General features: G+C 38.8%; 2 protein-coding genes across 2 annotated transcripts in view; one reads left to right on the plus strand and one right to left on the minus strand.

Annotated features, from left to right (window-relative positions):
* The window catches only part of WDR26 (WD repeat domain 26), a 31,565-nt gene extending 9,863 nt beyond the window's left edge, over positions 1-21,702 (plus strand). Inside the window, exons 6-14 of the mRNA XM_048296127.1 lie at positions 721-877; positions 5,374-5,512; positions 9,006-9,146; positions 10,452-10,571; positions 11,326-11,471; positions 11,994-12,072; positions 12,656-12,785; positions 15,425-15,610; positions 17,001-21,702. Coding sequence (XP_048152084.1) covers positions 721-877; positions 5,374-5,512; positions 9,006-9,146; positions 10,452-10,571; positions 11,326-11,471; positions 11,994-12,072; positions 12,656-12,785; positions 15,425-15,610; positions 17,001-17,026 — 1,124 coding nt within the window. The 3' untranslated portion in view covers positions 17,027-21,702. The remainder of the gene's footprint in view (positions 1-720; positions 878-5,373; positions 5,513-9,005; positions 9,147-10,451; positions 10,572-11,325; positions 11,472-11,993; positions 12,073-12,655; positions 12,786-15,424; positions 15,611-17,000) is intronic.
* CNIH4 (cornichon family AMPA receptor auxiliary protein 4) overlaps positions 4,867-25,458 on the minus strand; it is a 28,906-nt gene continuing 8,314 nt past the window's right edge. The window contains exon 5 of the mRNA XM_048296131.1: positions 4,867-8,004. Coding sequence (XP_048152088.1) covers positions 7,980-8,004 — 25 coding nt within the window. The 3' untranslated portion in view covers positions 4,867-7,979. The remainder of the gene's footprint in view (positions 8,005-25,458) is intronic.

The raw sequence follows: 25,458 nt of genomic DNA on the forward strand, positions 1-25,458 counted from the left end.
TGACTCTGTTTGCTGGTTGGTGGGGTTTTTTTATTTCTTGATTCATGGGGGTGCCTTTACCCTTTGGTCTTCTGTACCTAACCCTTTGCTGTCTCTGATAAACTGTTTGTAATAAGAACTGTTATTTCTTAGCTCTGCTGCATGCAGCAGTGGTATACCTTGGTGATTAAATGTGTGGTTTAGGGAGGGGTGGGTGTGTGTTATAAATGCCAGCTGCAGTAAGTGGTGGAAACTTAAGTGTGGCCTATTACCACTAGTGATACTGGTACTGGTGGTGTTATAATTTGCTCTGAACTATGGTTTCTCCTCTCTCTTGTGGCTGTTGTAATACTATGTACCAGAGTTGCAAAACTCATGGTATTCTTTCTTTTCATAGTGCTAATAGACAGTTCCTTAAATGAACACAGCTGGTACTGTTGTTTTACAACATTATAGATTTTGTTAAATACTGAGTTTTGAGTTAGCTTGTGTAAGTGGTGCTTGTTGGCCAGGACAACATGCTCTATAACAACAAATACCTTGCATACAGCTCTGCTTTCCAGAAGTTCATGCTTTTATAATTCCAGGTGTATAGCTGTAAATTTGACAAGCTGTGTGCTATTATTTACTAAGGTCTCTTCCAAAACCACTCAAATCAAGGTATGCTCTCACTTGTAACTTACTTTTGATAAGTCTTTTTTTTCTTCATTTGTTTGTTTTTTCTTACTAACTCCTCTGAAGCCTACCTACCCCCATCAGTGATGCTTCCTCCGAGGCGTTTACAGAACCTGCTGCGCCAGGCTGTGGAACTCCAACGGGACCGGTGCCTATATCACAACACAAAACTAGACAGCAATCTAGATTCTGTCTCGCTGCTAATAGATCACGTTTGTAGTAGGTAAGATACCTTCCTGGCTTCTGAGATGGGCAACAGGATCTTTTCTTGGGGTTTTAAAATAATCTGATTGTTAGGAGAAGCGTGAAAACTATTCTGAGTTGGTTTAACAGGATTTTACTGGGAAAAAGCAGTTTGCGCTAAATGAGCAGTGGAGGTGGGGAGTAAAGAAGGTGTGTCGAGATTTTGGTAGCTGGATGTGGGGTAATGGGATCAGACTGAAGCTTTAAAATTTTAATCAGATTGGTATGAAAAGAAGATACTGCTATGCTAATCCTTAGCCACTTATTTCTTGTCATTTTGGACAGCCGGTCTCTATTCATCAACACAGGCTTGCTGTGTTTTTTCACTGGAGAATCAGTAGTGTGTTGCTTATCCAGACTCTGTCTTCAAGGTTACTGGAATGCAGAAAGCCTACTGAACCATGCTCCTATGACCTCAGCTTTCAGTTGTAACTTTTAATAGTGGACACAGGTGCTTTTAGACACAAAGGTTAAAACAGAGGAGAAATGTGCAATGGATGTTTCTGATTTACATAATATATAATATGAATAATATAAAGAACTATTTTCTCAGATTTGTAAGGTAGTAAGAATTGAGTGTCTCTTATACCTTTGTATTGGCTCTTTAGACTGTCTGGGTAACTTTTTTTGGTAACGACATCGATGCTGCTTCTGACCCTTCAAAATGCAATACTCTAATAGACATGAAACAGGAAGATGTTTTTAGCAAATGGCTGACTTGAGCAGTTTTTCCTCATTCAGCAAAACTTGGCTAAGGACCTAAAAACCCAGTGTAACTTCTATGGAAAACTGCTGTGCTCTGCATGCTGGATTAAGGGAATGAGGGCTAGAACATAAGGGCTGTATGGGACATTGTATATATTTGTCCATGTAACAGGCTAACACTTGGGCTTACATGGGAATTGTTTTTATGTTAAGGTTAGCTCACTGGAGGAAGTTATTTAAGAACTGATAAACTTGATTATAGAAATTTTCTGAACTCATCTGTTTTGACTTGTATTCTTGAGTTACTTGGAATCAGTTTTTAAAGATGCAGACTTCCACAGTACTTCACTGTAGCCATCTTAAAGTTTTAAAATTACTATCTTTGGCACTTTATGTATTCAAGTAACCTTTTAGCTTACAATTTTGCTGCACTGCATTGTTTCAGCAGCTGCATGTGTATGCAGACATTTGACCGTTGCCCACTTTAAGAGCTGTTGGAAATGATCCTATACTGATATTGTGGCTTCCGTCCTTCAGAAGAGAGTCTTAAAATCAGACTAAAAGAGATTTAACCTTTAAACAAGTCCACGAGTAGTGTTGGATGTTGTGCAACAAGTTTGATATTACTAATCAAACCCCAAGGAGCATTCAAGATCACTGTGGAGAGCATGATTTACTGAAGTCAGGCTACATAGAGCCAGATATAAAAGGTACTACATGCAACAAACCTGGGTTTGAATTTCCCCTATCTGAATCTATTTGACATAAAAGTTTGGCCACAGTTTATGGTTTTGGTTTGTTAGTTCCTTTTTTTCACTAAAGTAGTACTTCCTAAACTTGCATATTCCGTGTGTATATACATACATAGATACTCAGTGCTAAAAAACCCCAACAGCAACGCCTGCCCCCACAAAAAAGTACCCAAAAATTCACTTGAAATGAAAGGCTTCCATTCTGTCCTTGTCCTATTGTACCTGTCTGTAGCAGGGGTCTGGGTTCAGTTTGTGGTGTGCTGTACGGGCTGCCATGCTTGCGCATACTGAGGTGAGTTAGACAGTGGAAGCCAAATTTTGATCAAGGTGACAGAAGTAACAGTAGTCTAATAGCTTAGACAGTTCAAGTCCTGTACTACTTAAATGATGGAACATTGATAAGTTTCCCTTTTTTAGCTGGAACCAATCTGTTTTGGACTTGAGGCAATATTTTGGTTAAGCATGCTTGAATTGAATTGATGCTCTTGGGGATGATGATTTTTGGTTTTGAGAGCCTTTGGCCTAGCTGGGTGTATTGGGGCTTTTTGGTGGGTTTTTTTTGTGTTTTGTTGAGGAATAAATCTTTCATTGTATGTACAGGGAATAAAAAGGTAGCTATTTAGTGTTTTACTCTATAATTTTGAACTTGTCTAAATACAACAACAGGAAGCTTTATTGGATGCTTTATTTCAGTATGTGAATGGCATAATTCAGGTGTTTAGTGCTGAACAGAATAATTTCTAATGAAATGCTTCAAAAAAGATAAAAACCTTTGAGCTTCAGTAATGTCTAATTACCAAAACCAGAAGCTGTTAAGACAACTGGTTCTGGTTTCTTGTTTCAAGACTGCTTCTATTTCCTTCCACAGCCAGGTTGTTTAATGTAGCTTTGCTCTCTGTGAAGTCAAACTTGTTGGGTTCTGTGTTTCACAGTTAAGTTAGTTTTGTGGGAGCACCCTGATCAGACTGGGTTATGAATAGCATAATTCAGTATTGGGATGTGTCTGCAGCAGCTCTATCAACTGTGTGTCACCCCTTCTAGGAACCTAAAGGCATCTTACTATGAAAACTGTGTGCTCCAGCATTATCCTGCTTGCCTTTCATGTCTGCAGAACCTTGGCTGCTTTTCTTAAGCTTTAATATGGAAGAGCTGTTGTTCCATAGAGTATTATTTTGAGATGAAATATGCTGAAAAGACTTTCCTGGGATACAGTGTGCTCCTTGTACTTTGTGTGAGTTATGGATGCAGCCTCACCTGCTAGGGCGAGTTGCTGCTCTGAGTAAAAATGTTAACTCTTAACAATATGGCTAAATAATAATGAAACCCTGCTCCTGTAGGCGCACATGTCTGTGTAAGGGCTTGCCTGCTTCCCTTTAGACTTCAAGGAAAACAAGGTTGTCTTTCATGGGTGGGGCTTTTTACCTTGGGTTCAGTGTTCTTCCAGGGGCAACCAGGCAGTTCTTGGTCAGCTGAAAGCAGGAGCAGAACACACTTGTGTTTCTCTATAAACAAGTAAGTATAGACATACCCAAGGAAGCGAATTACAGATATGTATATATATGTACATTTTATCCTCTAAAACAGGACAGGAAATGAGACTCTATGGTTGTTCAGTGCTGCTTGATAGTCTTTAAGCACAGTCTAGGAAGCTCTTCTAGTAAAAGAAAATAGACTGAAAAGGTACAGACACTGTGTGAAGCAGAACTTTTTTTTAGCTTCAGGCAAGAAGTAGTTTTTTAGGTGTCTGGCTGTCACCAAACTGTATTTGTAAACATGAATGTGAAGGAAGTAAGTTTCTTGCTTAAATTAATGGGGGGGTTGTTTAATTTTTTTTGTTTTTATTTCCTTTCCTTTGGTCTGTGGGGTGTGTTGTGTTTTTGTTGTTTTTTTGGTTGGTTTTTTTAAAGCCAGTTTATCTCCAGGGATACATACAACTGTACATTCAAGGGCCCTGTAATTCCCTTTGTACCACTGTCCCATCAGAGTTGTGTTGCCTTGTTGCACTGGGTGCTGTAAAAATTCAGCCTAAGACTAAACCACTTCAGGATCTCTGCAGTTAAAGAAAAAATGTCTGTGGTTAGAGGCTATCTTCTAGTGCATCTGAACAATGAACTTGTACTTCTTGCAGTATTACTTCAAAAAGAGACATCTGCTGTAAAAGCCTACATTTATTTTATCTTAGCTCTGAAATTCTTATTTGAGAGCTTGTAGGCAAGATCTAAATCAAATAAAACTTGTCTCCAGTTCTCACCTAGTTTAATATTTTGAGTGTTAGCTTTTTCTCATTGTGTAACTAGAATATTAAATATCGGCTCTAGAGGAATGTTTTAATCTTCTTCAGTAGTTTATTGTGTAATATTTTGTTTGATAAACACCACATTTTACAAAATAGTGTAGATTTCGGGAGGGAAAAGTGTTCAAGGTGAAAGCTCAATGGTGTCTTGCTAGTTATGCAATATCTAAGATATTGTGTGTGGTACTCTGCAAAGAAGGTGAAAAATGACAAAACAAAGGCAAAGAAACATCTAATTTATTGCAAGGTCACAATCAGGAAAAAGCTTTTATGTAAGAATCATTTGTTAGGAAAATATAGCTAAGTGAGTTGGATACCTACAAAAACCTCAGGAGTTAAAACACTGCACTTATGGTTCAGAGAGACCTATAGTATTTTCGATACGTCAGAAAATTAGGTAGTAATAAACTGCTACACTCCTGATGAGGCCAGTTTTATTCCAAGTTACATGAAAGCATAACAAATTATGAGAGTATATAAAATAAGAACGGTTCTATGTTCTTATGGTTCATTATGATGGCTTGATGGTGTGAGCTTGTTGCCAGATAAGACATTTCGTTCTGTACTTATTTGAAGCAGCTGTTAATAGAGGAGTTTTCCAAGTTGTCTGGTCATGCATTTAAATAAGGTTTTTGTTTGATTAGGTTTTTTTTTTTAGTAGCTTGATTTTAAAAAAATCTTACTGCTTTCTTACTAATCTGCAAATGCATCCCTTTGTTTTCCCAGGAAACAGTTCCCATGCTATACCCAGCAGATCCTAACGGAGCACTGTAATGAAGTGTGGTTCTGTAAATTCTCCAACGACGGCACTAAATTAGCAACAGGATCTAAGGACACAACTGTTATTATATGGCAGGTTGATCCAGTAAGTGTGCAAAGTGTGAAAACATGCATGAAAACAAGTGTGACAACTTGTCTTTTCCTTCCCTCTCAGCTTTTTCCTGCTAGGATGGTATGATTCTTGTATGACAGGCTGACATGGACTGTAGCCCACTTACATCCCATTCCCTGGGATATAAAAGTCTTGTAAGTCTTGTAGCTGTAGGATATTTCATACATCTTTCCTACACATATCTATTAGTGTATAAATAAGGAGGTTGATTGATGAATCTAAGCCTGTTTCGACTCGTAGAAGTGATTAGGAAAGTATGTCCATACATGTCATAACAGTTGAAGACTGTGAATAGACTTGAACACACACACACATCTGAAGTTGCTAATGCTTGTGAAACACTATCAAAAATAAGATCCTTGTGGTTTTTTTAACCACACAGCTGCAGGCTGATATGTAAGGTGGAAAATGAAAGGTTTTTGCAGCTCCATCCTGGTGTTTGGTAGGATTTGAGAGCTGAGTTTAGTTTCTTCCACTTCGGGTTAGGAAGCCATTAATCTGAGTCCCTTTTGCTATTAAAATAATGGGAGGACTTAAAACCCTGTTCCATGTGCACAGTTGTTATGTAGCCCCAGAACTAACAGCAGGAACAATGGCTTTTTCAGGCATAAGAACTGCTGTGGTTTGTGTGTTACTGGGGCCTGTGTGGTCTGGGCTAAGAGCTGCATAGCAGCAAAGCTGACTTCTGTTATTTAGTTTGGAAATCATCTGTATGTTGTTCGTTGGTTTTGTTGGAGTTTCTTTTAACAGACAGAGTAATTTAGGTAAATTAAGGATCAAATGTTTTTTGCTGTTAATTTGTCACTTGACTGTAGATGCACATCTTTCTTTTATATTGATGGGTTTTAATACCACACATCTTGATTAGCACATCTTAAAGTGAATTGTTAGCTAATACCTACTTAGTAAAACCAGATAAATGTTTTGTGAGTGTTCAGGTTAACCCTTTTGACCAAGGGTTGCTAAAGAATAAAAATCTCTAAAAAAAAAGTGGGAAAGCAGTTTGGTAGAGTTTTATTGGTTTGTCTCTTTTTTTGGATGCTTTAAAAAAAATTGCAACCCTTTAAAGCAGGTGGATACTTAAATAGCATTAGGCCACATCAAGTGATTGATTTTCGTATTTGCCAGAACATGCTTCTCACGTTTCCTGTAGAGTTGACAATGTCTTTTGACCCGTAAATTTAATTTGGTTTTCAAGGCTTTAGGTATACAGAATTATTCTAATCTGTTTGCATAAACTACGTGGAAACATCAATCCAACAATGTCTGGGCAAGTGATGGGAGAGCACTGTTTTAAATGAACAGTGTTTGATTTTTACACACACACTTCGTGTGTGAGAATCTTTCATTTCTCCCTGTCCAAGCTCCTCTTGGAACTGCAATGATGCTGCTGCAATGTGTTTTCCTAGTTTCATACCTTGAATTTCTTATTTCTTTTCTAAGACCCAGCTACATGTCTAGACTGTCTTAACCTATGCTTCTGTTGTCATCTTCGTGGGCTAATTTCAAAGTTCTAATGCAGACTCAGCAGCATTAAATAGTGTCTCGAGTTGACTAGGTTTGTGTGGGATGCATTATTTGACTGTCAGGAAGTGTGGCAGAAGCTCTGTGGAGCACAAAGGATAAGCACACTCTGTGCATCACCTTGTCTAACAGGCATCTTCTTTGTTAAGAGTTCTCCTTTAACTGGCTCCTTACAAAAATCCCTTCTGCATTTTCTGAAAACCATTGACAGGTTTTTGGCATTTCAGCCAAGGAGCTCAGCTACTGCAGACTTGAGTTGATGCCTGAATAGTTGCTTGTCATACACAACAAAAATTTGGAAAGCTATATGTAAAGCACAGAAGTGCTGAGATTTCTTTCGGTGGTGGGTGGGAGGCAGGTTGACTACATTTGGGGATGTTTGCCTGAAATACCACTGACTGCTGTTTTAGAGCATGGTATAGCAGCTTTATGGTATTTGGAGGGAAGTATTAGAGCAGTATGGAAGATAGTAACAGCCACAGAGTTCTATCATTAGAAGAGGAATATCTTATGTATCTTGTTTCTCATGAGTTTCAAATATGCTGAAGTGACAGGCTGCTTTAATCCTGTTGTAAAAAGAAATGTATCTGTTCCAGACAAGCTCCAGGATGTGCGATGATGTCAGACATGACTCAGTTTTCTTGAAAATGACTTTAGCTACAGACACAGCAGTGTCTAATGCAGTCCAGGAATAATGATTAGAATGGAAAAGGGGTCTTGAGGAGATCCGTTGGTTTGCCCTTCTTTCTCTGCACTCTGAAGATTATTCTTAGCTCACTTTCTTTTGAGGAATTTACTTTTTCTAGCCAGCAGAACCCCCAGGGCTGCAGGCTGGCCAAGAGTCACCAAAGCTCTCACAGCTGATCCCAGGAAACAATCCGTCATGTCACTCTTCCTCTGGTCTTTCTCTTTAGAATCAAGAAGTGCTCTGTTGTTTAATACTGGGGAAAAAAAAAAAAAGAAGAAAGAGAGAAGGGACAATTAGAGAAATCAAGCTATATTTTCCAATTAGTCACTCTTTTTGAAAAGAAGTTGGAGATATAAGCATCTGCTATGCATGGAAAAAACTGAGGGTGGGTGGAGGGAGCACAACTTGATTGCCCTTTCCAAGAGGCTTCAAAATAATTATTGTCAGTGTTTTAACAAGCTCTGATCTACTTGTGTATATGTATGCTGTTACCAAGAGTCAGTGCTAATGCTGTACTGAAGCATGTTTCTGTATTTAGGAAGCCAGTGTGTGGTTGTTTCACAGTATCTAGCTGTACCATTTATTTTTGTAAGCTGCTTGAAAGTCAAGTTCCTCTGACGAGGCAGCAGTAAAACAGTTGTAATATAGAGATGATACAAGATGCTGCATGTGCCAAGTATGCTTCATTCACTAAATCTGGCAGAAAACAGCTTGCTGTAGGCAACACTTCTGAAATAAGAACACCTCTCAAGGAAGTTTTTAAAAATATCTTTCTGTAATCTCCTTCCTTGAGCAGCACACACAAGATACACAAGTTTATAAAAATATTGGCACTTCAAGGTTTTTCCTTGTCAGCATCTGTGAAGGTTTTGGTTCTCTGTTTAACCATAACAGGCTTCCAACACGTCTTTACTTTTAAGGAAGTAACTTAATTCTGTAAAATACAGATAATAATAGTATTTTCGTATTCCAGTAGATGTAGAAAGACTTGACACCGCAGAAGTCTTCTGTACTAAAGCAAGTGTAATGTAATGCAAAACTTTGTACACAGTGGTATTTCATGAGTTTTATGTTCAGAATCATGGAAGATTAGAACAAAAATACCTATGAGTGTTCTTGTTTTGAAGGTTGAAACTTAGGAGCTTTTATTTTCTGGCTCTGTAAACTGGCAAACCTGTCATGCTGTGGATGGACACTGTGGAAATGTGGTGGGAGTTCATTTGCATTGTCTCAAGAGCACCTCTCTTGTTGCAGGACACTCACCAGCTAAAACTGCTTAAGACGTTAGAAGGTCACGCATATGGGGTCTCCTACATTGCCTGGAGTCCAGATGACAACTACCTTGTTGCCTGTGGCCCAGATGATTGTTCTGAGCTTTGGCTCTGGAATGTACAAGTAAGTGGTGGTTAAGAGTGAAAAATAAAACTTTGTGGTCAGCCTGCTGCTTTTGTTTCAATATCTGAATACTTCAGGTGTGAAAGAAGTAATTGATGCAAACTTGTGCCAAGGTGGGAGTGTAAAGAAGAGATACTGATCTCGCTGCCCTCCTCTCAGCTTGAAAAAATAATTATGGCAGCCTTTAAATTCTCTTTGCACTTTGGACAGAACTGAAATTGGAGTTCAAGTCTAAGTGTCTGGGATTGTGCAGCAATTCAGATATATGTGTTTACTGATCATTTCTGAGAAGGGATGGCATAAATGCACAGGACCTCAGAGAGCTCTTGAAGAGAAGGGGACAGCAAATGAATCAAGAGAAGCAGAGGACAGAATTATCAAAGGGAAGCAGTTGCTCATTGATGATTTTAACAAATAGCAAAAGTAAAAGATGAAAACTATTTTACTTCATGTAACCCTCCCAGTCATGTTAGTGAAGGATCCGCAGAGGCTTAAATTTATGATTTCAGAACTTAATCTTTCTGTCAGGCACTAGGGCATTTTGCCATTTCCTTCATGAACTTGAAAATCACTTTCTGCTGTTGAATTTTATGGCCACTTGAGTTGATACAAAAGCTTCCCTTGCCTCGGTTGAGAGCTGTATAGACTTCCTTGTGCTGCCTTGGACTCTGAACTAATTTAGTTTCCTAAAACAAAAACATTGCCTTTCTTCACCCTTGGAACACTTTTCTTCTGTTTAATTAACTAAATTGGCTCAGTGAAGAGCACTACTGACAATGCCACTCACTGGTGTTCTGTCTTGTGAAACGGTGGCTTTATATGCTGGGATGAAAGCTAAATTTTGGCATGGAGAACTTCAGTTCAAGGAGGAAAACATTCTAATGACTGATATTCCTAACTTCTTACTAAAATGTATTTTGTCACTTCTTCTAGTCTTTTCCTGCCTCCTTTATTTCAGTGTTTTGGGTTTTTTTCATTGATAGTGCTTGTCACTTTCTTGGCGTGTTCATATAACTTCTTTTCATTTCACTCTTTACTCAAAATCTTTCAGTTGTCTGACACAGCAGCTATTCCATCTCTCTTGATTTGAGAGACAAAAGAAATTATCCCAAATCAAGTCCAGGTTCACTGGAGATGCTAAAGTAGTTCTGCCTTTTTATTGCATTATTCTTAAATATGTTGCTTTTTAATAAACGTGTTGAAATATATACACTTCCAAACACTATTCACATCAGATAAAATTACCAGTGCGTTTTTGGGAAAGGGTTCTGGTATGAGGCCTTGCTGCCTTTGTTTATTTTCCAGACTGGGGAGCTGAGGACAAAGATGAGCCAGTCTCATGAAGACAGTTTAACAAGTGTTGCCTGGAATCCTGATGGGAAGCGTTTTGTAACAGGAGGGCAGCGTGGACAGTTCTATCAGTGTGTAAGTTCTCTGCATCTGCCTTATTGTAAGCAAAGCAAGAAATAAAAGTTTGGTCGATGCTTTTTCAGGTGTTTTGTGTGTGTGTACACTAAAGCTTCTTATCCTTTGTGATTCAAAGAAGCAATACATTAATGCAAATATTTCAGCAGCACTTCTGTATGGAGCAGTTTGAAGGGTTTGAGCATCTTTGGTCTGCCTCAAGGAGGATTTGTGGTCTGGAATTTTTTTCTTGGCTGCTCCAGAAAATACGCTAATAAAAAGCAGTACATTTGTCCACAAGTGGTTTTATTCCACAGAGTTTTGACTACATCTTTATTAGTTTTTGCATGCTGCCTTTGCTTAGTGAAAACAGGAATTTGAAACCCTCATTACTTGACTGGCACTGGTTTGGGGTGGTGGTCCACAGTCTCACCGTATTCTTGATTATTTTTTCAACTGGTTCCTGGAATAATAATGTAGTATGCAAGCCTCACTGTGAAGGTCATATCAGTGATGGGGTGCAGATGGCACGTGTCACATACAAGAAAGTAAGTGACAGAAGGGTTTCTCTCCTCTCCAGGGCAGATTCCTACAAAAGCCCTCAGTTAAGACAACCAACTCCTAATTCATTAAGCCCTCTCCTGTAGAGGGTAAGATAGCTTTCTGTAGCAATTGTCTGAATAGGAAGTGAAGAATATTTCTATTTGTGTCACAGCTCCTCAGAAACTTGAGACTAATGGTTCAATGTTTGTTGTTTTTTTTTCCTTCTGCTCAGGATTTAGATGGTAATCTCCTTGACTCCTGGGAAGGGGTGAGAGTACAATGCCTTTGGTGCTTGAGTGATGGGAAAACTGTTCTAGCCTCAGACACGCACCAGCGAATTCGGGGTTATAACTTTGAGGATCTCACAGACAGGAACATGTAACTACCTCTTTTTTTGGTTCTGAATTCCTGCTTCTTAGTGTTGGAAGAAAATTGAGGAGGATTTGGGGGACAGGATGGGAAATCACTTAGTGCTCTCAATATTAAAAGAAGACAAGAATAACATGGGACAAGAATTAGTGAGCAAGTTTCAGCAAGCAGCATTAGATCAAGTATTAGAAATAACTTCCTAAGAACTGGAGTAGGTTTCTGGTGGATGTTTTGGCATTTCTATCATCACAAGTGCTTGTGATGGGGTCCTCCCAATTCCTGTGTTCTTTTAGTAGATTCTGCCTTGAATTTAGGAGTTCAAGTTGAGGTCTGAAGTCCCTTTTAGTCTTGGTATTTGGCATAAGTATAAGAAACTATTGCAGACCTGGCTTGTATTGATGTATAGAGTCATACCTAATTTCAAATTCAGAACTGTTTTTCCCTGATCATACTGCAGAGACAGCACATGCCTTTTGTTTTGGTGTTGCATTATTATCTGGTTATCTTGACACTTGTGTCTTATCATTTCAGAGTACAAGAGGATCACCCTATTATGTCGTTTACTATTTCAAAAAATGGCCGTTTAGCTTTGTTAAATGTAGCAACTCAGGTGAGTTGGGGATGTTGGAAGGAAATGGAAATAAATCTGCTTGCAACTGCTACCTGTTTCTAAATATTTAGATGAGAGTTGGAATGTTAGATATTAACTAGTTGTATATTGTGTGATATGAAGGCCTTAATATTCCGAAATACAGCATGGAATTCTCTGACAAGAAGGCAATCTTATTCTTGAGACCTGATTTTTTTTCTTTTTTGACTGATTTATAGTGAAGAGGTTTATATTGTGAAATATCTACTATTAAATGTTATTATCTGGCTGTTGCATTGGGGAGCCAGGTACAGCAAGAACTATGGCAGGTTAACATGCCTGGGGGCATGAGAATTAGATTTTATTTATCTATTTCTGCTTTTGAAACCTTGGGTAAGAATAAGAGTTTTCAGAGAGGAAGGGACCAAAGGCTGAAAGTTTAGTTTAGTAATTTGATACATCTTTAGTCTTTTCACCTCCTCACAGTACTGAGGTTGGCTCTGAAGTTACTGTACTTTCATGTGTATTTTTTTTCATTGTTCAGAAGAATGCTGTTAATAACGTTCGATGATAAAATAACATTCTTTGTATTTCTTATTTCCAGGGAGTTCACTTATGGGACTTACAAGACAGAGTTTTAGTGAGAAAGTATCAAGGTGTTACACAAGGATTTTACACAATTCACTCGTGTTTTGGAGGTCATAATGAAGATTTCATTGCGAGTGGCAGTGAAGGTAACACCATTCTCCTTTGTGCAGAAAACTGGAACACGGTGTCCTTCCTATACGTTCATTTTATAGATGACAGTTGCTAACAACAACATGATAAAAAGAAGCCAACTGGTTCATGAAATAAATTTGAGGCGTGCTGAGATTGTGGCATACTTCAAGAAGTAATTGTGGGCTGGCAGAAAGCATCTTCTGAGAGGATGGCAGAGGTAGAACGCATTAATGACTCTTTTGTGTTCCTCCTCTAAAGCAAAAGCATCTGCACAGTTTTAATTAGAAGTGGGTGGGGTGTTCTTGAGGATTTTTCTTTTTGTGGTATGATATTTAGACTTCTGGTTTGAATAAAAAGTACTTCTGGGGAATAACAGCTTCATTTGCCTGTTGAAGATACAGGTGTGGTGAGGTTATTTTAATTTCAGTAGAATCATTTTAATTACAGACAGGAGTCTCAAATTAAGCAGTTGTTGACGTACTTTGGTAGGGTTTCTTGGTGATTAAAGGCTTTGTGGTATGTTTTTATTCAGCTGTCTGTGGCAAGAGTAGAAATTTGTTAAAAGCTTATGTGTTAAATTGGTTCAGTTCTGTCACTGGTGTAGTGCCATCACCTGCCATGGAGGTCACTTAAAATTCAAGCTTATGCAGGGCTAAGAATTGCACTTGTAATATGTAAACAGATTACTGTGAGTACTGTGTAACTCACAGTTCTTAGGAAACAAAGTTGGCCAAGGTATTTCCTACTATCCTGTTTTTGGAAAATACAAAATATGTCTAAAATAAAACCAAGTTTCACCCTCTGACTATATCCAGTGGAATATAAATGAAGGACAGCACCTCCAGTCCTCCAATTCAGTGTGAACCTCTTTTCATGGTTGGACAAGATTCTTGGTTTGAGTCCTGAGTGCCTGAAAGTTCAGGATTTGTTTAGCCATAACTATGTGTAGGTGTAGATACTGTAGTGTACCAGTCCTTTTTCCTCCCCAGTTTGTTGACTTTATTGTCTTCCTTGTTTAAAAACCACTGTAGTTAAAACTGATGGTTCCTTAGATTTGAACTGTCTGAAGCTGGTGCCTCTTTGCAAATGTGCCTACTGAGAAAGACTGTTTCCTAAAACAAGCAAACAAAAATAACAGGTCACATTGTCATAGCCTGTTTTAGAAAGTAATTGATACACATTGTCATAACCTCTTAAAACATGTTGTCAGCTAGGTAGGGGTTTTCCTGACAGTGGCATCCATAGGAAGAAAATGGAGGTCTGTCTCAAAGGGGAATTGACTGCTGCCTTGTAGCTATCTTGTTTATTCCAAACCAAAGTACTGCTTTGTGTTTAGGCTTTGGTTCTCTGACAGAGCAGAGGCTTGTGTGTCCAGTGTGTGAATTGTGTTGTTTGGTGAATGGCATTGATGTGTAGTCCCCTTGAAATCCTAAGTGGAATATAAGCACAGCCTGAACATTTTCATCAACACAGCCACATGTGAAGGTGGTACCCTCACGTGGGCTGGTTCAGCTCAAGACAAGGGAGTTACCACATGGTTCCATGGGGGTTTTCTGGCAGGGAGGTCAGAGAGCAAGTTTGTTTTATAAGGGGCTGGGAGGAGGAATAGAGGAAGGCCTTCAGAGTGATGTCTATATCAAATATAGACATCGATTTCAAATATATCAAAACACTTTCATTTGATGTGCTAGACCCTAATACTAGGCTTTTTTGTAATACTAGCAATACATACTTGTCCAGTTTCTGTTGCTCTGTTTGGAATATTCCAGACATTCCTGGAGAGGTAAACCCACAGATTTGTTGCAGGCTGCTGGTCTACAGCTGGGACGCCACCACCCACCACCCCCCAATTTATTCTTGAATATGGTTGGTTATAAAGAATGACTCTTCTCTGAACATTGCAGTAGAGTGTCTAACGAGTTCACTATTCTATTCCTAGCATGTTGCTAGAAGTAATTAAAAGCTTCCCATCACAAAATAGGATCTAGAGGGTTTATTTGCATCTACTTTAATATGTACAAATAGATATCTTTAAATATCACACAATAATTAGTTTTAAAAGACTGTAATACCTCACAATTTGAGCCATTAAGCTTTGCCCTCCCTCATTTGCTCTGTTTGCACTTTCACTGGAGTGTTACAGCTTTTTAGTATTAAGATGTTTTTTATAAAGTATAGAGCTGTGATCTTATCTGGTACTCATCAAAAGGAGGTGGTTATAATTATTCTTAATACTCACAACTTTATAATGCATTTGGTAACCTGCAAATACAATTATTTGAGGGGGGGAAAAAATGTGAAGTCTTCCTTTTGAATAAGATTACAACTCCATACCTGTAACTAAAGACTAGCTTGGTTTCTCTCTTTAGCCATGTATTGTCTTATTTGCATTGCAGTCAAATGCTTTTCTTCAAACACCAAGTGTGGTAGACTTGCAGGTGTCAAAAAAGAATGTGTCTCTTAATGGAAGAGCTTTGCCAATGTTCTTTTGATCACTTGTAAAAGGAAAGCTTTGTTAGTGCTGTTGCACACTCGAGACTCAGGTTTTTGACATGGGTTTTAATGAGAGCTGCTGTGGAAGTGCTGTTGGCCCCACAGATGGGTGTGTGCAGAGCAGTGCTGCTCATGCTGCTTTTCACTGGTTTTTGTTCAGATCACAAAGTGTACATCTGGCACAAGCGCAGCGAGCTGCCCATCGCGGAGCTGACGGGGCACACGCGCACGGTGAACTGCGTGAGCTGGAACCCGCAGATCCCAGCCATGATGGCCAGCGCCTCCGACGACGGCACCGTTAGGATATGGGGACCAGCGCCTTTTGTAGACAGCCAGGATATTGAAGGTAAAAAATGTGTCTTACTAAAAAATGAGTCACTGCTTTGTTTTGTTTTCTCAAGTGTCTGACTGTTGAATTTTATCTGAGTTACTCACTTTGTGGAATAAAAAAGAAAACTGATATTTCCAACATTACTCTGACATGGCCCTGTAGAAAACTGTGGTGTCACTTAGAATTGCATTAACTTATTTATGCAGACTCCTTAAAAATCTTGCCTTCAATGCTTGAGGTTTAGTAATGTATGATGTTATTAAAATTTAAACAGTGCATTCTAACCACACTGTAAATTAAGTAATGGTATTGTAATGCTTACAAAAGGAATCTCCAAAGTCTAGAGAGAGTTTTCCCCAGGAAAATCTATAAAAACTGAATCTTTACTAACCGTCAGTAACCATATGTGTCATGGGGAGGGAAAGACAATGCTCAGGTTTTGGCTGCCCAAATGCACACAGGTGTTCCCAGCCCTTCTTGCGTCCCCCAGGATTGTTAAGGAGATGACTGCTGGGGAGTTGTTGTACAGTTTATATGCTTCTGTCATTACGTATTCAACCTTGCAGTAAGAATTTACAGGAGACATTAAAATGGTCTATAGCATATCCTGTTGCCACAGGACCTTATGGATGTGACTTCAAGGGGAACCTGGGCAAAGTAATCAAAGAGAAATCCATTAAGTGCTGGTAGATAAGTAAACACTTCTAGTTCAGAATGTCCCGAAGGTAAAAACGGCTGAAAGTTGGAAGGGTATTAGGAGGAAGAATTACCTCTTCTCCCTGCTCCAGTGCTTTGATACATCTGCTTCTAGTCTTGGACTAGGTGGACCAGCCTGGCTAATCTGTTTGTAACACCTGGAATGCACCCATAAGGAGTCAGAGCCTGTCCTCCAGTTGGTACTCATGGCTTTGTGGTTTGGTTTTCTCTAGTGAGCTGCTTGCTCACTCTTTCTTAGTTCCTCCAGAAAATGAACGAGTAAGTGCCATCAAAACCAAACCAACAGCAAATGGATTTCTCACAGCAGTGCTTTTGCAAGAGGTGTAGGTGCATGGAATAATACCTAACCACTTAGGAATCCTAAATGGGTGACAAGACAGCTCTGTAATTAGCACACTCCCCTAGAACTTGTATGTAAATGTGTGTTACGTCTTTTTGGACCAGATGCTTTTTGAGTACCCACACTTAACATGCTAAATTAATTTCTAGATTTATATGAACAATTTTATCTAAAATAAATAATTTTAAGCATGGAATTTAGCTACTGTATAAGATCCATTAACTAGTGCATGTTCAGTTAAAATTTATGTAACTACACTGTATTAATTACCTTATGATAGAAATATGAACTGTTGCTAAGATCTTCAAGCTGTGATTTCTTTCTCTCTATGTTTTTGTCTTTGCTCAGAGGAATGCAGTAGCATGGATAGTTGATGGCGAATTTGGAGCAGACGACTTCAGTTTAACTTAATTAGTCGTATTTTAAATGGCTTGGGATTTGGTGCAAACAAACATGATTGATAGCTGGACAGACATGCTCGTCATGAAAAAGAACCATTTCTGAAGCCCGGTTGGGGCCAAACATTTACCACCTTTGCTTCATAGTAACCAGTCAAGATGAAGCACGTCCTTAGAACTTTGTTGGACACCATGTTGAAATTACCCCCCCATCGGTTGTGAAGAACTGTGCTACATTCAGGCTAACCATTGAACTCAGTATATATATTTTTCCCTCCTGCCTTTTTGTCTGGCAGGCTACTGTTCTTGTTGCTCTTCTGTGTAATGAAGTTTAAATGCTTGTTTGGAACACTTTATTTAACAGTTTAGAAGGCTTGATAGAAAGAGTGCTTTAGTCTGAAGAGTATACATTGGATAGGAAAGTATTTCCTTCTCTTGTTTCTCAAGTCTCTCTCCGCCTTACTTAGCTTGAGATCTTTGCAGCTTGGTTCATGGATTCTAGCCTTGCCCGTTGCGCAGTATATCTATCAATTGAGAGGATAAACCAATGAACTATGTCAAAAGCACTCTCAGTATCACATTTGACAAAAAGTTTTGTACTTTTCACATAGCTCGTTGCCCTGCAAAGGGGTTAACAGCACAATTTTTTAAAAATAAATTATTTATAGGATTAAAATGCCTTCATTTGTATACATTTGGAATTAAAACAATGCAAGAAGTGTCGTGAAACATGGTATCACTGATGCTTTTCTGGAGTGTCCTGAGACCCAATCAAAAGCAGTGGCTGGAAGGAGATTTATATAGGCAGTAAAGCTTGTTTCAGATGGAGGGATTCACTGTCCATCTTAACAGATAAACTGTATTAGTTAGGAAAAAAAAGTATTTGGACTGCACCACCAGTCTTAAGAGTTTAAACAAGAAGAGGTCTTTTTGGTTTTCTTAATTATATAAATATATACAACAATGCTGGTGTAAAAGGTAGACTACACTTCAAGGGAAGAATGTGTTGAAAGAGTCCTTTCTTCACAAAGTCAACACTTTGTATAAGTAATTTACGTACAAATCATAATTAAACACTTGTATTATGATGGAAATTTTTTCTTTATTTTATAAACAAGGGTGGACAGATTTTGTTGTTGAGAATATACTTTTAAGTTTGCAGATTTAAATGCCTCTCCCAGACCTTGTTGTGTGCTGGTGCTGTGGACATCTTGACACACCTAGGAATAGTTCCACTAATGTCCCGTGTTAAGAAAAAACAAAGACATTTATAATTTAAATATTTATTCTTTTTGACATAAACAGATGGCCTGGCATCTCTGGGCTTCTGCACTACACACAAATCCATTACGGGATGGCACTGGATTCCCTTTAGCCACCGTGGGTGGAAAGATAGTGTTGGTACTGCTGCGAAGTAAAGAAGGAGCAGGGAAGGGCATGCCACCAGCAGTCATGTGAGCAGAAGTGTGGACTTCATCCTTTCATGAGATAATGATCTAGTGTCCTTATTAGTCATGTGTGGAAGAAGGGTGGGGGAAGGTTTGCTGGAATTCCTGGGAAGAGAAGTGTAGCCACTTTGATGAATGGGAGTGTGGTGTTTCCCAGAAAAACAAAGGTTAGCAGGTTAGATTTTTTTTTTTCCCTTTTAGATTCCAGCCATCAGGTGGTGTGTGTTTGTCTTGCCTTGTGTGCAAACATAAGCATGAGCTAAGATTCTGATACTGTGGTTGAGACCAGCCCCGAATCTGACATATGAGTCTTCTAATACCTCCAAAACCAGGTAGGAACTTAATGTTCAGCCTTAAAACTAAGGTGAATGCTTTGGTGGCAATTACTGTTTCACAGCACTGGGAATACATGTGTAAACTTAGATTATAAATCAGTTCCTTCTTTAATCAGTTCTGGAGGAAGCTCTTTATTTCTCTTCTTAGTTCAGACAGTCAGGCCTGTGGCCTTAATGTTGCAGGAAAAGAGACAAGTTCTTGTGGTCAAATTTTGAGTAAGCTAAACCTTGGGGTTTAAGGAAAAATTAATTGCCTAAATTGTAAACAGTAAATTGTAAAAGTGTTTTACATGTTCAAAACATGGTATAATTCATAAGCAATGCCAGTGTGTGAATCTTTGGAAGTTACTCTAGTATTGTCTTATTCTGGAACTTAGGTTTTCAAACCAAACATTGTTTAGGGAGAGAGTAAGGAGAATAATGGTTTTGATGTCTCTTAATGCCTCATACAATGGTCTGTCACTATGTACTCCTGGAAATAAAATGGGAACTTTAGGCAGGTGGTGAAGGCTGGATCAAATCTCAAGTGCAGATTTAAAGTCTCAGATGCACTTCAGCAGGCATTTTTCATGTGGTGGCCATAACTAACCAGAATGAGAGTCCTTCCCTGGTACAGCTGTGGGGGGTGTATGGGCTGATGCCTGCTTTCCCCAGCAGTGCAATTAGGAATGTAAAGCTAGGACCTCTGCCAAAACACTGCCCCTCTCTTCTGGACTTGGTTTGTCCCTCTGAAGGACACTTGACGTATTTAGAAGCTGAGTTAGGGAGAAGCACGTGTTGGATCTCTCTCCCTTAGAGTCCTGGTGCAGCCATGCCACTTAAAGGCAAGCTCCAAGCAGGTGGCAGTGCTTCCAGAGTGTCTCAGAGACAGCCTGTGTGCGTCTCATGGACGATGAGCAGGCAGGACAGAAAGGTGAGATTAATCTTCATTTTGCCACACTACCTGGTCCCGCAGCAACTGCCACTAGAGATGTAGCAATGACTACCATTCCAACCTGGAGATGAAAGAGCAACCTAAACTATTGCCAACACATTGCATATTGACACTATGTGGATTGAAAAGTACCAATACTTTTTGTGCACAGACAATAAAATGAGACTGGGGTGGGGTGGGGGGATAAAACCCAAATAAGTTTGCTCATTTGCAACACGTTGATTTCCATGTGCTTAAAAATGTTCGTAGTCTGGCGTGTTAGGCTGGAACAAGTACACACCCACAATAAATTACTGTATTTCTAGTCAGCAGGCCCATGGTTTTAGAGAGGAAAATACTGTAAGTGTGTACTCATTTTGTAACTTTCTCTGGACACCTGTAAAATAATTCACAGTAGCCCCAGGCTACTATCAAGGCAGATCTTAAAAAAATGCTGAAGCATCTTATTATATGAATGTTCTTTAGCTGTTCAGGTAAGTAATTTTCAAGGCACAATGGAACACAAAAGGGAAAATGGTAGCTCTGTTCATGTTTTGGAGGGGAGGGAAGTGGGGGAAATGACACTTTTGTTTTTAAATTCCCTCTGTCTTTTCTAAAGTTCTCCAACTTTAAAGTTAACTTCTCTTTATGATTGGAGCAAAGATGCAAGCTAGAAATCTACCCAGATCTTGCCAGTTACTTCTCAACTTGGCTTCAACCAGGTAATGTTTAATAAAACTCCGTCTGCTTTTGGGAGTTGGTGTCTAGTTGTGTATTTTTACACTGCTAAGTGATGCTCCCACCCAAAATCAGTTGTAAAGGCTTCCTCAGCAGGAGGCCAGGACTTGTACAATTAGCTGTAGCTTGAGGGGATATGTTATAGATCCAAATGGGGAGGGAGGTAGAGAAAAAAGAATGGACATAAAAAGCAGGATTTACTGACCAACAAACAAACTACTGTAACTCAAGGGGGAGGAGGAAAAATGCACTTTCAATAGTTTGTCCATATTTTTAGCTACACAGTACGCTTGTATCTAATTTCTTTTTGAGACAACTATTAAGAGGAACACCCATCCCATAAATGGCTAGTCCTCCTTTTGCCCTCCTCCTGTCTTTTCCACGTTGGCTTGAGTCCATTTTCAGCTGCCATACTTGATTTTTGAAAACTGCTACTTTTAACGATGTCTAGAAAGCAAAATCATTAACTATGACACTTTTTTTAAACAGGGTGGACTTATTTGAAGTGTGCAGTGTTGAACTACTGCTGCAGTAGCTGCCTCTAGTTGAAATAAACTCTGTAGCCAAGTTTTCTGTCTATTCATCCAGATAATCTGGATTCAGTAAAACATCTGTGAGAGTGTTCCTCCCATCCGGTGTGAGTGTGTGTGTGCATGTGTTCCATGAACAGACAGAGAACCAAATGTTCTAGGTACTTGTCATGTTTTATTACATACTTTAAGTCGTGTGTATGTGAAGTGTCCTTTGACCAGAAGGTTTTGGTTAATATCAGTATATTTTTATAAATTTGAAATTCATTGTGCCCCATCTTTTTTCATGAACATTTTTCATTCTTAGGGTATATGTGCTAGATTTGAAACTTAACATTTTTAGGCACAGATGGAAAAAGTTTATTGGCTCCTTGAAAACATATGGGACAAAATGGATCCTCAAAGCATGTATGTACTTACAAACCAAGCTGTAGAGATCAAGAAAAGAACTTTGTTGTTGATCTCAAGATTTCTAAATTGTCAAGATTTATATGGAGTTGTGGTGGAACTAGTTAACACTTAGAGCTTTTGGTATGTAATGACTATTTGCTATGGACTGATATTAAATGTTTCAAAGGATTGCGTTCTTAAACTTTCTGGATTTTTGTTACTCTCCTCGGATATTATTAAGTAGTTAAAAATTTCTTTGCTATATTACATTAAAAACATAAGAACTTTGGGTCTCGTATTTATTTTCACTTGTTTTACTAATTATTTACAGAACACCGTTTTAACTTTTTTATTTTATAAATGTGTAGTATTTTAAACATATCTTTAAAAATTGTTCAATTGGAACTACATTAACTTCAGATTTGTTTTTATTAGGATTTTTAAAAAAAATACACTTTTTCCATGTTGGTGCACAGCACTTAACAGAAATGTTTGTATTCCCTTTCTTTCAATTCAATAAACAATAAATAACTGGAATGAATAGTTCTTAGTTTCCCTAACTTATATGACTGACTTGGATGTTAATTTCTTGATCATTAATTATAGATTTCTTCCGTAGTATTTCACTTCCTCGCTAGGACAATTAATTTGTGCAGTGCAGCAGCAGCTGAGTCACTCAGTGCTGTGCGCAGCTCTCCAGTCTCTGCTGTCTGGCTCTAATCTACCTCACCCTTGTGTTTGTGCTGCACTTCAGCACTCAGCTTGCCCCTGTCCCAGGCTGTGCTTATCTCACTTGCTGAACATCTGCTCCCTTGAGGCTCCGTGAAATCCATCATTCCTTAATGCTGCAGCTTGCTTAAATACCAGACTCTGGTTGCTGGAGGTGATCTGTGAGTTTTACTGGGTTTTTTGGTACTTCCTATCAAGAAGGTGCTCCTAAAGTACTTGGATCTCCTGCCTTTGTGTTTCCTCCAACTGACCCCACATTCTTGTCCCTCCTCCCTGTGCCTTAAAACAGAAAGTCACCTTTGTCCTACATTTTTATTCAGCTCTACTTTGTGTTAAAAAGTTGTGCCTGAATCTCCACTCCCCGTAGCTTTTCCAAACTCAAACCTTTTGCTGAAGTGCATTCAATCTTTGAATTCTTTTAACTTATGTATTGATTAGAAGAAGTCTTCACTCCCTCTAGTAGCACCTTTGTATTAACTTCATTCTCTCCCTTACAGTTTAGGCAGTATATAGACAATTATGGCTTAAATGCAGCTGCCAAGAGAAGGGATGTGCCTTATTCCTCTCCATGTCCTACTTTGTGCCACTTCCCTTGGCTGCTGCTATTTGCAGGAGGGTTCTTAGGATGCAGGCCCACTTCAGCCATAAATTATCCACACAGCAGATGAAGTTCCTAACAAACCCAGCCAAAAAGCTCTGCTTCATCTGCTGTCCTGTCTGCCTTTAAATGGGTCAGAAGAGTGCATGAGAAACAGGTATATGAATTCTATAGACCTGTGACATTTCAGCATTTGTAAGATTTAAGTCCTGTGGGTTTGTTTGTTGTTGTTTTTTTTTTTTTCTAATGTGTTTTTGGGTTTTTGTTTGGTTTTTTTGAATCATTCAGATTATTTCAAAGAAATTCCACAAGGAAGCCGAGAGTGTTTCTTAATTAGCTAAAATCCAAGCTCTGCCTGTGGAGAGCCCTTCCTGACAGCTTGTCCCGTGCTCTCTGGTCACCTTGCTTGTCTTGCACGTGCCAAGGCTGTCACCTCATCCCAGAAGGATGGCAGTGCCAGTTGTCTCCTCACTTTAAAAGACCTATAATGCTCTGAAGGGTAACCACTGAGGCTTGTATGCCTCTGATTCTGCCAAAGATAAGGTGGTGACTGTACTGATATATATGTATATGAACCATATATACTGATATATGTATATATGAACCACTGTCCATCATACCCTATACTTAAAGGCTTAAATGGTCTTTTGGCACTTGTACAAAATCCTAGAGACCTTCTTGTGAGAAGAAAGAATTAGAATAAAGCTATGACAATCCTGAACAGATAAAGATTTGCCTTTTTGGGCTTATCAGGGTTTCTGGTTGATTGTTAACCTGCATGTAGAATTGTTCTTAGGATTACTGGTCACACTGCTGATTTGCTATGTTCCATAATACAGAACCACTTTAGAAAACCAAACCAGTAATTTACTAGATTGAGGAGACAAGTATTTTCTTTAACAAAACAGGCTACATAACCAACAGTCTGTAACTAATGATTAATTAGGGGGAAACATGCAATGGTACACAACTAACCCCCCAAATGCAGAATTCTTAACAGCAATCTAATATCTCTGAAAACTGATACAGGATGATTGTCTTTGCAAGCTGGCCAATATATAGATTGTGGGTGAGGAAAAGGAATCAGTAACATCAGTTAAAAGTTGGAATTCCTGCAGGACTTTGGTTTATTTTCACTGATTAAAAGAGTTTTCTGTCAATCATAGCTAATGGGTCCTCAGAAAGTTATACTTGGATACCTCAGGTTCAAAGGGAAATAGTCTAAGTGAATAGGAAGGAATCTGTATTTGACCTCACACCAATTTGTAGTGATAGTTAGATGATTGTTTTAAAAAATCAGTCTCAAGGTTCTAATTGTCTTGAATTCTGTATTATAAGCTTGGGTTTAAATTACCCTGTTCTCTGCTGGAAAACAGAGGGGTTCTTTTATTTTTGCCATCATAAAAATTTCTGTGCTCTGTGGGCCTCTGAGTAGTGAGATAACTGTAGTATCCCTATTTCTAGCTAATGAGCCATGTTTTTAGCAGTTACATTTTTCTTGTTGCTGACATTGACCTGTGAAGATCTCTGTTGAGGCAGGCACTGACCCTGTAGAGTAGGGAAGGCTTCAACACTACCAGTGTAATTATTCAGCAAAATGGTAGTCTCTGAAACCTGCTGCTGAGGTTTTTACAACTCTTACAACCAAGAACTTACTATAAAGGAACAGAGAACTTAGTTGTATTAAAAAATTGAGGTGGGAATCTTGCATTCATATAGAAGTATCAACTGCTTAATGTTTGACAAGCACCACTTACAAAACATATATGTACTTTTTGTTGGCTTCTCATGGTTAATAATTCACTCTTGAGGAGGGAAGTGGGGAGAATCCACAATTCCATCTCTCTAGGTCAGGATATACACATGCTATCCCACTGGCTTTTCCCCTCACATCTGTTGTTGTTTTCTTTTATCCTTCTTTGTCCCACCCCCATCTCTGAAGAAACACTTCCCTTGGTAGAGAACAGAAGCTTTTCATAGTGAGTGATAAATTTTTCCAATTCCATGAGGGAATGGGTCTGCTCTATCTAATGTCCTCAGGGTAATTCTAAGGTGCTATTGGAAATCATTGGAGACAATGTAGCATACACACATTTTTATTAATAGTAAAGCTCTTCTCTCAAAATCCTGTCTTTAGAGCAAGATATCAAGCTGCTGGTTTAAGTGATGGACTTACAAATTAATGCTCATGTTTCTCAGTGTGAAACAAGTTCAGTGAAATATATCTACTGTCAGCAGTATAGCAAGGACTTGACTTAGGCCCTTTCTTCTAACACCCAAAATATGTGTAGTAGGTTTTTTCCGCACACAAATAAAGTCATTTAATTGCCTAATATGATCTGCTAAAAAAGTTACTGACTTTCTACCCTTTTAAAGTTTTATTTGCTCTCCTTTCTCCAGACCTACCTCCTCTCTGGCTTTTGGCATTACAGGGCAGTACTTTTTGTAGTTTGATCTTGTGCTGTCAGGTAGTCAGTGGCATCCAGCTGGGGTAGCTGTTGCCTTAGGTATTTTTTTAATGAGCACGATTTTCAGCGGTTTTTCATCTTTAACACAGCTGAACTTGGACTCCATCCATCAAAAATTTACAGCCAAACTTTCTAGAACAGACACTGAACACAAGGTATCTACAGCAATAAAGCATCAGTGTTGCCTTTTCATGACTGGCCCTGAAAACAGTTGTTAACTCCAGCTGTACACTAGAACCCCAAATACTTAAGAAGAAAA

Source organism: Corvus hawaiiensis, chromosome 3 (assembly GCF_020740725.1).
Source record: "Corvus hawaiiensis isolate bCorHaw1 chromosome 3, bCorHaw1.pri.cur, whole genome shotgun sequence".
Taxonomy (NCBI): Eukaryota; Metazoa; Chordata; class Aves; order Passeriformes; family Corvidae; genus Corvus; species Corvus hawaiiensis.